This window comes from Notolabrus celidotus, chromosome 3 (assembly GCF_009762535.1).
Source record: "Notolabrus celidotus isolate fNotCel1 chromosome 3, fNotCel1.pri, whole genome shotgun sequence".
In the NCBI taxonomy this organism is placed as follows: domain Eukaryota; kingdom Metazoa; phylum Chordata; class Actinopteri; order Labriformes; family Labridae; genus Notolabrus; species Notolabrus celidotus.
The window spans coordinates 473401-487039 of record NC_048274.1 but is presented as its reverse complement, the minus strand read 5'-3'; the positions used below and the strand labels follow the sequence as shown (position 1 = coordinate 487039).

The following is a 13639-nucleotide window of genomic DNA, read 5'->3' as shown; positions in this document are numbered from 1 at the left end:
CTGCATGTGGCGGCTTTGCTCCAGTGGCGCGGCTTAATGCGCTGTTCAATAATTGATAAAGGCGGCGCCGTCAAACGGAGCGGGAATTTGTTTTCCTAATGTTGCGAGGCCGGGGACGGTCGGTCAGCGTGGATTCAAACGGTTTTCAGCAGAACATTTCACACTCACAAATCAGCAGCAAACACGTTTGTAATTTAAATGGCTCTGACACGTCAACGCTCCAGCAGATCTCTTAATCTGCTAATAAATCAGGCTGTGTGTGTGTGTGTGGGGGGGGGGGGGGGGGGGGGCGGCCTGCAGGACGAGCCGGCTCTGCACGCGCGGCGAGGATCAACCACGTCCACGAGACGGATGAACACAGGACACAGATAAAACATGTTAAACCTCAGCACACAGAAACACTGCTGGGGGTTCTCTTCAGGATGTGCATCTATGTGCTTTAGTCATTTCAGCATGTCGTCCACAAATACTCAATTATTTCATTAACGCCTCTTTTATGGAGAAGGAGGATTTATAATACCTAAGTTTTATAGAGCGCTTTTCAAGAACTCAAAGACGCTTTACAAGAGAGATAATAAATAAATACAATAAAGACATATAAGACAAGCAGGCGACAAGGGAAGAGGTGGAGTAATGAATGTGTGGAGAATACCTGTTTGAAAACGTAAGTTTTTAACTGTTTCTTAAATGAATGAAGTGAGTCAGAAACACGGATGTGTGGGGGGAGAGAGTTCCAGAGGGTGGGGGCGGCTATGGCAAAGGCCCGGTCCCCCAAGGTACAGTGCTTGGATTTAGTAATGGGAGTGAGGAGGTTGGAGTCAGAGGATCGGAGGCGGCGGGAGGGGTGGTAGTACTGGAGAAGGTCAGTGAGGTATGGGGGGGCCAGGTTATTGAGGGATTTGTACGTGGTGAGCAGGATCTTGAAATGGATGCGCTGTTTTACGGGGAGCCAGGGGAGCTGTTGAAGGACAGGGGTGATGTGGTCTCTGGAGCGGGAGTGGGTGAGTAGCCGGGCAGCAGAGTTCTGTACGTATTGTAGTTTTTGTAGATGGGAGGAGGGAAGACCATACAGGAGGCTATTACAGTAGTCGAGTCGTGAGGATATAAAAGCATGAATTAGGGTTTCAGCAGCGGATTTGGAGAGAGTGGGACGGAGGCGGGCGATGTTGCGGAGGTGAAAGAAGGCAGTTTTGGTGATGTGACGGATGTGGGGTTGGAAGGAGAGAGTCTGATCGAAGATGACGCCAAGGTTCTTGATCTGAGGGGAGGGGGTGACTGAGTGACCGTCTATGGAGAGCTTGAAGTCCTGGGCGGAGGGGAGAAGGGATTTGGGGCCGATGATGATGATGATTTCAGATTTGTTACTATTGAGTTTTAGAAAATTGGTGGTCATCCATGATTTTGTTGCAGATAGGCAGGTGGTGAGGGTGGAAACAGTGGCAGCGCTGATTGTTTTGGTGGAAAGGTAGAGTTGATTTAAAGATGTTAACATGATATGTCGACTCACAGAGAGTCTGCTTCGTATTCTTTACACACAACAAAACTACATCCTTTAAAGTCCTTAATGCTGCTTCAGATGTCATTGTGTGTGAAAACGCTGCAGAAAGGATCCCCACAGAGAGAAAGACCGTGAGGTGCTTTCTTTAAAATCCAGAAACAGCCGTTACATCGCTCCCTCCTCAAAGCCAACAGTCTCCATCGACAAACTCAGGAGTTTAACCTCAAAGAACTCAGACGGTGTTGGTCTGCTCCTCATTCTATCAGAGAGTTGTTTTGTGATCTTGCAGCTCTGGAGGATTTTAAAAATGTCAGGGTCTCTGAGACGAACCATCATTCAAAAAGCCAAAGTGATCTGAGGCAGTGATTGATGAACAACTCCCGTGTTCTGCAACTTGATTGTGTTTTTTCAAACAAGTATTTTACTCTGAAATGAAGAAGCCTCGTAGGGATCCTTCAGAGTATGAGAAAATAGAGCTTAGACTTAAACAAACCCTGTATATTAAGATAAGATAAGATAGTCCTTTAATCGTCCAACACACGGGGAAATTTAAGTGTCACAGCAGCAAAGTAGACAGTGCAAAACAGTATAAAGCAAACAAGAGCCTATAAAATATCAATTATTAAAAAGTTATTGGCAATTAAAATTAAAGAGGTAAAAATAAGCATATCTTACAACATACATATATATATATATGATATTGATTATACAGTCTGACCACTGCAGGAAGAAAAGACCTGCAGTATCTCTCTGTGAGACACCGCAGGTGAAGAAGTCTGTCACTGAACCAGCTCCCCAGTGTTGTTATGGTCTCCTGGAGGGGGGGTGACGTGTTGTCCATCAGAGAAGACAGCTTTGCTATCATCCTCCTGTCAGCCACCACCTCCACAGGGTCCAGTGGGCAGCCCAGGACAGAGCTGGACTTCTTCACCAGTCTGTTCAGCTTCTTCCTGTCAGCAGCAGAGATGCTGCTTCCCCAGCAGACCACTCCAAAGAAGAGAGTCAAAGAGGGACTTCAGAAGAGCCCCCTCCACACCAAAAGACCTGAGTCTCCTGAGCAGAAAGAGTCTGCTTTGTCCCTTCTTGTAGAGTGTGTTGCAGTTGTCTGACCAGTCCAGTTTATTGTTGACAGACTTTTGGGCCTTGAAAGGTTTTTATTGACATTAATGTATTTCTAGAAACACAAAAAATCTTTTAATCTCATTAAAAATTCTCAACATTTAAAATGATCATGCTCACAAGGGGAACTATCCTCCAACACAAGCTACCTGATACATGGAAGCCCATTAAGGATGAAGGCAGTTGTTTGACGTCACTACCCAGACTGCATTGCGATGTTGACCAAAAAAAAGGGCGGCACAGGAGTGCAGTTTTTCTTCTACATTTGAACTGAAGTGTTTCTGTTTCAGGAGGATTCAAACTCTAAACTCAAACCTGTTTCCTCTCTTTGCTTCTCCTCGCAGGTATCTGGTGCTAGAGCATGTATCTGGAGGCGAGCTGTTCGACTACCTGGTGAAGAAGGGAAGGTTAACACCCAAAGAGGCCAGAAAGTTCTTCAGACAGATCATCTCAGCCCTGGACTTCTGCCACAGCCACTCCATATGGTGAGCTTTGATTCCTGATCTGCAGAAAAGAACCTGTTATTGATGTTTGGATCAGGACACCGTGTTTATAACCAGACTCACACATCAACTCTTTATCTGCAGTTTATTTCCTGTAAATACAGAGTCATGTTCAGGCTGTAATGAGCAGCAGGATGAGTTTAAACCCTCCATGCTGTAAGATAAACTCAGTGTAAGGAGGAAACTGTCTGAGCTCTGAAGCAGCACATATTAGACTTTCCTCTCCGTCACTTTCTCCGTATTCCTCGAAGCACTGGAGCGTAACTCCGTTTGGATTATCCAACAACGGGCTTTCTGCCTCCTCTTCATCCTCGCTCCTCATCAGCGTCAGCCGGGGGGCGAGCGCAGAGGGTCCGGCTCCTCTTGATCTCTTTTCATCTCTGGGAGCACCTTTAGTTCCTCAACGCGTGGAGGAAACGCTGCGTGTGTATCTGAGAGCAATTGCACATCAAAGACGCTCTGCCTCCCCGACTCCCCGACTCTCTGACTCTCGGCATCACATACCCAGAGTTCAGCTTTGAAGGACCAGATTTATTCTCTGCTGTTTCCTGGATGAACCGCAGAGATCCTCCAGCAGAGTCCAGCTCTTATCTGCTGGTTTCATTTTCCTCTCTTTATGAGCAGCAGCTCTGAACCGACCTCCTGTTTTAATATCCTGACAGAGGAAGAGCTCCCTGATCTCCACGCCACTTCTAGAGGGGCGAGCATTAAAACACAGAGCCTGCATGTGTTCAGATGTAATGAAATATTCCTCTACATACAGAGGAGCTAAAGCTGAGTGTTCACCAGGCTCATGGGCAGAGATGTTTGTAAAACACTAGAATGCAGAGATGCCAACTTCTCTCTCACGTGTGTGGTCCTGAAAACTGCTGAACAGTTTCAGGATCCTGAAAGTCTTCTGTCTCTCACAGCGTGAAGTCTTTCCTGTGGGCAGGAGGAGATGATATCAGGAGGCAGGACATGGCATCAAACACTCTGTGATGTTTACAACACGATGAAGCAACAGAGACCTTCACTATGATGATGATTTTTACATTTACACTTGAGGTCAAAATGATTAGCCCCCCTTGTGAAATCAGATAAAACCTTTGATTTCTCCATGAAAATGAGCATTAAAAACAAGTGTTTATAGTTTATATGTTTCCAAAATAACAAAGACAAATGTTCACTATGTTTGATTTGGATATTTTATTGATGCAATGAATTGAAACAAGAAAAGGTAAAAATGGCATGTCCAAAAATATTACCCCCCTGGCCCTAAGTAGTCAATAGTGCGCCCGTTCTGAGCCACACCTGACAACAACCTCTTAGAGTAGTTCTTTACAAGGTCAGCACATGTCTCTGGAGGGATTTTGGCCCATTCTTCCAATGCAAATTGTTCCAGCTGATCCAAAATACATGGTTTCTGAGCATGGACATTCACTTTGAGCACCGCCACAGATTCTTCACAGGATTTAGATCTAAGCTCTGTACAGGCCACTCCAGGACCTTGGTTTTGGTGTCCTTTAAGAACTGTTGGACCAATTTTGACGTAAGCTTTGGATCATTGTCTTGCTGGAAGACCCAGCGCCAACCAAAGCCTAGACTAAGAGCAGAGTTCTTCACATTATCCCTCAAAATGTCAACATAACTTTCTTTTTTCATGATGCCATGCACCCAAACATGGCTCCCAGTGCCTGAGGCTGCAAAACAGCCCCACAGTAAGATGCTCCCTCCACCATGTTTAATTCTGAGGACCGTGTTCTAAGGGTTGAAGGACTCTCCCTTTCTTGGCCAAACATGAACAACATCCATGTGCCCAAAAAGTTCCATCAGACCAAAGGATGGACTTCCAAAACTCATCTTTACCTTTCAAATGTTCTCGGGTAAACCTCAGTCTGGCTCTGATGTGCCGCTCTTTGAGTAAAGGGGTTCTTCTGGGACGATGGTCCTGAAGCCCACTATGATGAAGATCCCTCACAACTGTGTTCCTTCAAACATCAACTCCAGAGGAGGTCAGGTCAGCAACAATCACCTTGGCAGATGTCCGGGGCTTCTTGCTGACATCTTTGACTACTTTCCTCTCCAGAGTTCTTGAAATCTTGTGTTTTCTACCTCGCCTAGGTTTGTTTCTAACAGAGTTTGTCTCCTTGTATTTTGCAATGATGCAACATACAGCTATTCTAGACACTGTAAAACACCTGGACATGACAGTATAGCCTTCCCCCTTATTATGAGCCTCCATTATCTTCTTTCTGAGCTCAGGACTGATTTCCATTGTCTTAGGCATGGTTAGTAAGAGTAGTCTCTCTCAATAACATGTTCAAGTGCCCTGTTTGGAGTCCCTTAAGTAAATCTCAATGCTGATTGGATGCTCAGGTGTTGTTAGGAAACCAGCTGACTGCTCAGGTGTGCTTTTAAAGTAAAAATTCACAGGGGGGCTAATAATTTTGACCACCCCATTTTTCACTATATTTGATATAAAGTTATCCTAAAAATGTATTTCACATTCCAAAATGTCCCAAAGCCACTAAAGAACACTGGGGAATGATTGCTTATATCAAGTTTTATCAATGATTCAAACATTGGGCAGAATTTAAGGAACATGTTCCAGAATTCCTGGGGGGCTCATCATTTTGACCTCAAGTGTATATCAGTGCTGGTATAAACACACGGCTGTGCAGACTTCTTCACTTCCCTCCTTCCACCTCGGATGATTTTATTCTTCCTGTTACATCTCACTCTTCTTGGTTCACCAGTCACATGATCAAACATCATCAGCCCCGCCTGCTCCCCTGAATGTTCCCTCCTGAGTCTCACGTCGGCTCAGCCCGACTTCTCGCCCGCTAGCAAGAAGAAGTCAGGAAACGTTTGAGCTGTTTGCATTCACACAAGCTGCTCACTCTGAAAGTTTCTGGAGTTTAGTGCACGTGTGAAACCAGCTTGTGTTTCAGGTCAATGGTAGTGTGATGCATGTCGTCTGAAACAGTTCAGCTGCTGCACACGGAGCAGCTTCAGTGTTTACTGACACACCTTGTTTAGATATTCTTACCTGAGAGCGCCCCACGCCTAAGAAGACTGTAACAGTAAAGGTCTTAAAGTTTAAAGTTGTGTAAATGATCCTGAACCTGCAGTCTGTGGTCGATGTACAGAGACTGTGGATGCATCAAACTAAGCAGGACCTTCACTCAGAGAACCAAGGATCAGGTCTCGTGTGGAACAACAACTCAGTGTTGAGTTATCCTTCAGATGTAAGGATCTGCATCTCTCAGTGATGTATCCTGAACGTCTCTGGCAGGTCTCGGCTGCTGTGGTCTCACGTTTAGCTCCAGGACAACTTGATAGATGTGATAAAGGTCTACAACAGGGGTGTCAAACATGCGGCCCGCGGGCCAAAACCGGCCCGCCAGAGGTTCAAATCCGGAACGACTTTGCAAAGTGAAAAAATGACAGAGAAGACATTAACTGCAATTTTTCAATAAAAGTAACTAATACTTCCAATGTGTCCTCTGGGGGTCGATTCATAAAGACTTGTTAGAGCACTATAAGATGATCCACTAACTACTAACACTAGCACTACACTCCTGCATACAACACTGTCCAGCAAGCACACTGTTCATGATGGAGCTGAGGGGTCCAAAATAATCAACTTTGCCTTCTTCATTATTATAATCTCTCTGTTCTTTTGCAGTAAACATTACACTGTGTGTGTCAGGTGAATGGGAAACCTGTGTGTTTGGTGTGTTCACAGCAGGTTTCAGGGCATAAAGAGTTAAATATTCGGCCCACTATGAGACTCATCATGGAAAAAGAAAGATAGTTCATTAAATGAGAACATTTTCAGAATGTACTTGTCGTTATTTATAGGTTATTATGTTCTGATTTTACTGGTCCGGCCCACTTCAGATCAACTCAGGCTGTATGTGGCCCCTGAACTGAAATGAGTTTGACACCCCTGGTCTACAAGGTTACCTGGTTGACAAGACGAATGAATAATCTGCAACTTCATCCAGAATGAAATGAATTTATCAGCTGCAACAAAAATATTCATCCTGAAAGTTTCACATCAAAGACGTTTTTCTGGCAGTAACTGATGAGACACCAACAGCAGGTTTATGTCAGATGTGATGATCTCAAACCCTGCCTCTCTACTCTGCTCCTGTCGTCCTCCAGCCACAGAGATTTGAAGCCCGAGAACTTGTTGCTGGACGAGAAGAACAACATCAGGATAGCAGACTTCGGCATGGCGTCTCTGCAGGTCGGGGACAGTCTGCTGGAGACCAGCTGTGGGTGAGTGACGTGCAAACACAACGAGCACATATCCTGTTCTCTCAGTCCAGTCAAAGGCCTTTAATATAAAGTGGAAATGAAGGATCCTGACGGGTGAGCAGGACCTGAACAGACGATTATTGGAGCTTTAATTCAGCCGAGTGTTCATGAGATTATGTTTGTTGATGTTTGTTGATGTTTAGGATTCTGTAACAGAGGCAATAAGTATGAATCCTTCAGTGTGAGGGGTGCTGGTGTTGAGAAAGCTCTGCAGGACGCAGGCTGGTTCAGTGTGTCCCACTCAGCACAGTGAACCGCTGCAGGCCAACAAGTGTCTCAGAGAGCCGGTCATGTGGAAGAGCTGCAGCTCCACTCCTGCGGCTCAGAGAGGCTGCACAAAGAAACAGGAAGGAGGACGAGGAGTTACTGAGCACGATGTCCTGCGTACTGTTACATACAAACACACACACACACACACACACACACACACACACACACACACACACACACACACACACACACACACACACACACACTGATGCTGCAGGTTCATCCTTTCAGTGTGTGTACGGTGATTAGTCCTCAGTCAGATCTCTGTGAAGTGACATTTAGGATCAGGACTCTGTGAGTTTTGTTTTATATATTCATGATACGGTTAAAAGAAAGTAGGGTGAGATTTATTTTCAGAACAACCTTCACATTAGCAGGACGAGATCAGCGGAGAAGTGAGAGGTATCCGTTTGTCCACAGGGGGCGCCAAAATCAACACAAACAGAAAACTTGTTGCAGGAGCTTCAAACGAATGAAACTCTCTGATTTACTCCAACTTCAGGTCTTCTGGTTTGTGCTCATTTATAATAATCACTGAACCACAAAGTTCCTTGTTAACCTCAGTTTGTTTAATAACTCTGGACCTGCTGATGAAGACCGTGGCACAGCAGCAGAACTAAGAGAGGAGAGGATGAACCTCTTTTTTCTTCCTCTTCTGGTGCTTTATTTCTGCAAGACATGTCAACGTTTAAAACAGAACAGGAAAAATGCAATGGTCAGATTTAAAAACAGACTTGGGGCTTGTTAAAGGAGAAAACCTGATTTTAAAAGTATAAAAATCTGCAGAAGAAATATAAAAACTGATGCAAACTAAATTCAAACAATTTCTTTTTTTGTTGAGATAGAAAACCAGGGTTAGAGAAATAAACAGAACACTTTCAGAGGTGTTTTAAATGCATTTAAACCCTGACAGGAGAAAGACCTTTAGTTTAAAAGTTAGATATTAATTAACCAGACACAGTGAGTTTACCTTTGGAGACTGTGTCAATGAAAACATCAAGTTTTCCTCACAGAAGTTCAACGTCGCTGACCTTGCTTTGCTTTATTTGGTTATTTTCTTAATGAACTGAGATGCTCACACTCAGATCAATCACAGTATTATGCAGCATGCAATAACCTTCATAGACCAGCATCTCCTATCATCCTCAAAGTAATCACGCTGACACTTAGCACAGTTACAACCTCATGTCAGACATGTTTTGGACGTGTTAATGACTCAAAGTGGTTTCATGCACTGATTTTTAAAGTGCAAACTAACAGCTGATCAGAGCAAAGTGTCTGTCAGACGACTCCTTCAGACTTCAGTGTCCATGAAGCGGCTCTGGTGGATCCTCTAAATATCTCCATGAGGAACACGCCGACTCGTCCTCGTCACGTGACGTTAATGGAATGTATGAAATGTCAGTCAGAGCGCGGCGCTGACACGTCGCCTCCAGCAGGACGGATGATCATTCGCTCCGCTGTAATGAGATTACAGTCGGTGTGTTTGAGCAGTTCAGACTCGCTGCGCCTACATACATTAGCATAGCTAAGCATGATGCTGGCTGTGATGGAGTGTGTGTTTACTGTGGGTGTGTGTGTGTGTGTGTGTGTGTGTGTGTGTGTACCACTAAGTACGAAGCACTGTTTGCAGAGTCGTTCTCTGTGCTTCATTTGTTGTGATTAATGCACACAGATGAGTGTTTCCTCTAAGTGTGTGTGTGTGTGTGTGTGTGTGTGTGTGTGTGTGTGTGTGTAGTCTTCAGAGGACAGACGCTGAGCACACAGAGAACATCACTCTGACCTCCTCCTGATATCTTCTGAAGAGAACACTCTGCAGGAGTCAAACACGTTAGTGAGCTTCATGAATAATTCCAGTCTGAAGCTCGATCTGGTTTCACTTTGGATTTTGGTCAGAAACTCTTGACGGTGTTCCTCCCTGCCTTCTCTGGACAATAGGGAGCATGTGCACAGACACAAGAGCAGGGTCGTGACCTCAGATGGCATCAAGGAGGGGTTTCAGGAAACACCCTCGCCTTCTTTCTCGTCATTATAGTCCTGGTCTATGCCCTCTTTGCAGGAGCAGGAGCAGGAGCAGGAACTCAATATGATACTGAGGCAGTCCAGGCAGCCCCCTGTAGTAGTCCTAACAGACCTGGACTACGCAGACATCCTCCTGTTATTAGATCAGGTGGAACAAGTGCCGTGAAGACAGAGTGTGCTCAGGTTAACGCAGAGAAACATGAAGTCATCACTTCAACATCCTCCAGAACGTCCACCTCCAAGGACAGCAGGAGGGACGGCAGCTCAGCAGAGCAGGACGTTAAAGTGAGGAAGGCTTTTTAAAAAGAGAGAGGGATAGAGGGAGATGAAGAGAGAGAGAGAGATGATAGTGGGGAGACGGATAGTAGTAGTTGTAGCAGCTGGAGTCTGGCACGTCCACAGCAGCAGAGATCCAGAGGAACCTACGAGACAAGGGAGCTCAGGGACTCCAGAAAGGTCTAAGAAAAGAGAGAAGAGAGGGAGACCAGAAGAAAGAAAAAGAGGAGAAGAAATGGTGAAGGAATGACAGAAGAACAAAGAGAGAAAGAAAGAAGAAAAGAATGGCAGGAAAAATGAATGAAAGAAAAAAAGGAAGACAGAAGAAAAGAGAGAAGTGAAGAAAGAAAGAAAGAAAGGAATGAAAGGAATGGAAGGAAAAAGGAAAGAAAGAAAGAAAGAAGGAAGGAATAAAAAAGAAGCAGAAATTAGTAAAGAAAGAAAGAAAGAAAGAAAGAAAGAAAGAAAGAAAGAAAGAAAGAAAGAAAGAAAAAAAGAAAGGATGAATAACAGACCCCCAAAAAGGAATCTACAGCAGAGATCCAGAGGAACCTACGAGACAAGGGAGCTCAGGGACTCCAGAAAGGTCTATGGTTAGTAACTTTAATGGGACAGGAAGAGTTAAAGTGAGAGACAGGCAGAGAGGAGAGAGAGGGAAAGACAGGATCCCAGTGTGTCAGTCTAAGCCTATAGCAGCATAACTAAGACCTGGTCCAAGCCTGATCCAGCTCTAACTATAAGCTTTATCAAAAAGGAAAGTTTGAAGCCTACTCTTCAAAGTAGAGAGGGTGTCTGCCTCCCGGACCCTGACTGGTAGATGATTCCAAAGGAGAGGGGCCTGATAACTGAAGGCTCTACCTCCCATACTACTTTTAGAGACAACAGCTAGCAGGCTTACTCAGCTTCTTCTCTGACTGTGTGGTCTGTCCTCTTGCTGTAATGTGAATGCTGGACCCTGAAGTCCACCTTGCAGAAGTCCCTGGATGAATGCTGCCTGAGGTTTTAACATGAACCAGGAAGACTTCATTTGATTCCTCTTTTTGTGCAACTACTGGACTTATTTATTTGTTGACTTCCTCTGCTTCAGTTCAGCTTCTTACTCTCTGATGTTTATAGATAGCTGGTGTGTTTATTTAGATCTTTAAAACTATATTTTTAAATGCACATAACTTTAAATCTGCCTGTTTTTAACCTGATTTTTGATTGTTGTTGAACTGTTTTCTTCCTTTTTGTAATCTAAAGTAAATCATGATGATATTCCTGTCCCTAAAAGCTCCTCCTTCCTTCGTTGCGTGCGTTAAACTCTGGAGTCTTTGCAGAAGACGAGCTGGATGTTGTCTCGTGTTATTCACCAGGATGAGCCATCGCAGCCTGACTTTGGACTGAGGCCATCTTCTCTTACGTAACGCTCACTTAGTGAACACGGAGCTAATCCACGTCAGGAGATGAAACTTTCCTGTTTTCATGGTTTCTGTGTAAAGTGGTTTCTGTCCCTTCAGAGAGCTTTGTTGAGAGCAGGTTGTCCTCGGACTCACCTGGTCCCGCTCCCCCCCTCTGCTGTGGCTGCTGGCTGTGTTCCCTCAGAGTGCGTGGTGTTGTGTGATGTTGCGTGCAGACTTCTTCTGTGGGTCCATAACCGCCTCTCTTTGCCTCTCTTTCAGATCTCCGCACTACGCCTGCCCAGAGGTTATCAGGGTAAGTGCTCTCTCTGCTCGTCTCTCCGTGTCTCTGCCTTTCATACAGTAAAAAGCAGCTGAATGGCTCTTACATCACGGCTCCGTCCTCCCTGCACTCTCTCACATTCGCCTCTCTGGTCCTACTCCCTTTGTAGTCACAGACACGTACGCTTCTTATTTATATAAAGACATGATTACACAAAATAAATAAATATGCACTCTGTAAATTAAACTGAGCACAGAACTTAATTCCTCTCTTTAATATATTGAAATGATGTCCCTTCCTCTCCATGAATCAGTCCCTCAGCAGACGAGCGATGTTTAGTGCACCAGAAAAAGAAAATCCAAACTCTTCCTCCCCAAAAATAACTCCTGCACTGCAGTCTGCAGATTGCTGATGCCACATTGCAGAAATATCCATATACGAGTGAATTTTTCCATTAAGCGTGCTGCCAAGGCCGAGAGCAGTCAGGGTGATTTGCAGTTTGGGGAAAGATTGAATGCTGCAGACACTTTAACTTCACTTCACCATGTGATTTCTCTCTTTCTGTGTGTTCCAGGGGGAGAAGTATGACGGGAGGAAAGCAGATGCATGGAGCTGTGGTGTCATCCTGTTTGCACTTTTAGTGGTGAGTGACAGATGCTGCTGCACAGAGAGAGCTCCTGTAAATCACCACACCTTAAAGGAGACACAGGAACAGTCAGAAATGTTTAAATTCAGCGTGCACTCACACCGACATCAGTGTTTCTGTTAGAATCAGCTGAGTGACGTCGAGCTGACCCCGTCTGCAGCGGGTGATAGCTTCCGCTCTGGTTCTCCGGCTGGTTTCATAACAAAGGGGCCGGGCTGACCGGGATCCCCTGTGGGTAATGCACTCACTATTGATGAGTACTTTATACAACCTCACTTAAAAAAAAGGCCTCAAACTATCACTTTAAAAGCCTGGAGGTCGGAGAGTTCACATCAAACACTGAGGACAGGAGAGACTGTAGTGCTCTTCTTTTCTTTGAATCCTTATCTCATCTTCCTTTGTGTCATTTTTAACTTTGAATCATTGAACAGTTTCCCTTTAAACACTTAGATTCATCAGTTATCTGCAGAGCGTCACTCATAAACATGTGACACATTAAATAAAAAACACACATCCTGTGTGAGCAGTTTGTAACGTGACAGTGAAAAGTGAGTCGTCAGAGCAGCAGCAGATTACAGTTTGTTGGTGAACTGTGAGCTCGCTCACTCGCTCGCACGTCCTCCTCTTGATTAAGACGGAGCACTAACACAGTCATCATGTGAAGATAGATCTCTGCACTCCTCTTTTTTTTTTTGATTGTGTCAGCGGCCATCTGGCTCCGTCCTGCACGCATTTACAAAGAGGAGAAGCTGTAGCAGTCGTCATGTCACTGAGCGCGCTCCACAGCTGCAGAGAGCCGACACAAACAGCTTCATCATCACTGATTCAGGGACTGATTCCTCTCACAGTCCTCGTCTTAGTTAGATCCAGATTATCTCTGAGAGGACGATTACAGGACAACAGGAGGATGATGTTTTGATTTTTGATCTGTCGTCTAAACATCTTCAGTGTCCAGATAAAACAGGGCTTTACACGTCTCCAGTGAAGTGTTCTCACGTGACAATCTTTGGTGCTGCAGAATGAAGCCAATGCTTCAGTCTAAAGCCCTGCAGTTCCTCCAGTGTCCACTGAAGACTGGCTTCACAAGTCAACAAATCCCCATTCAGCTGATAGTTAGATGTCAGACTTCTCTGCAGGTATAAACATGTTGATAACCTGGTAATAACATCAGGTTTGGTTCTATAGTTCATTTCTTTGTGCATAACAGCTATACAAGGGTTTCATTTGTATATACCTTGCCTGTTTTAATTATACTGAGCCTTGAAGTTGCAGGACATGGCCTCTTGGAGTGACAGGCGAACTCATACTTTACATTTCTGTGGCATCCTAAGACAA

The 13639-nt window shown here is 44.8% G+C and overlaps 1 protein-coding gene across 1 annotated transcript in view; it reads left to right on the top strand.

Moving 5' to 3' along the window:
* The window catches only part of LOC117810433 (serine/threonine-protein kinase BRSK2-like), an 87491-nt gene that overhangs the window by 43824 nt on the left and 30028 nt on the right, over window positions 1–13639 (top strand). The window contains exons 4-7 of the mRNA XM_034680269.1: window positions 2962–3102; window positions 7273–7389; window positions 11658–11691; window positions 12233–12301. Coding sequence (XP_034536160.1) covers window positions 2962–3102; window positions 7273–7389; window positions 11658–11691; window positions 12233–12301 — 361 coding nt within the window. The remainder of the gene's footprint in view (window positions 1–2961; window positions 3103–7272; window positions 7390–11657; window positions 11692–12232; window positions 12302–13639) is intronic.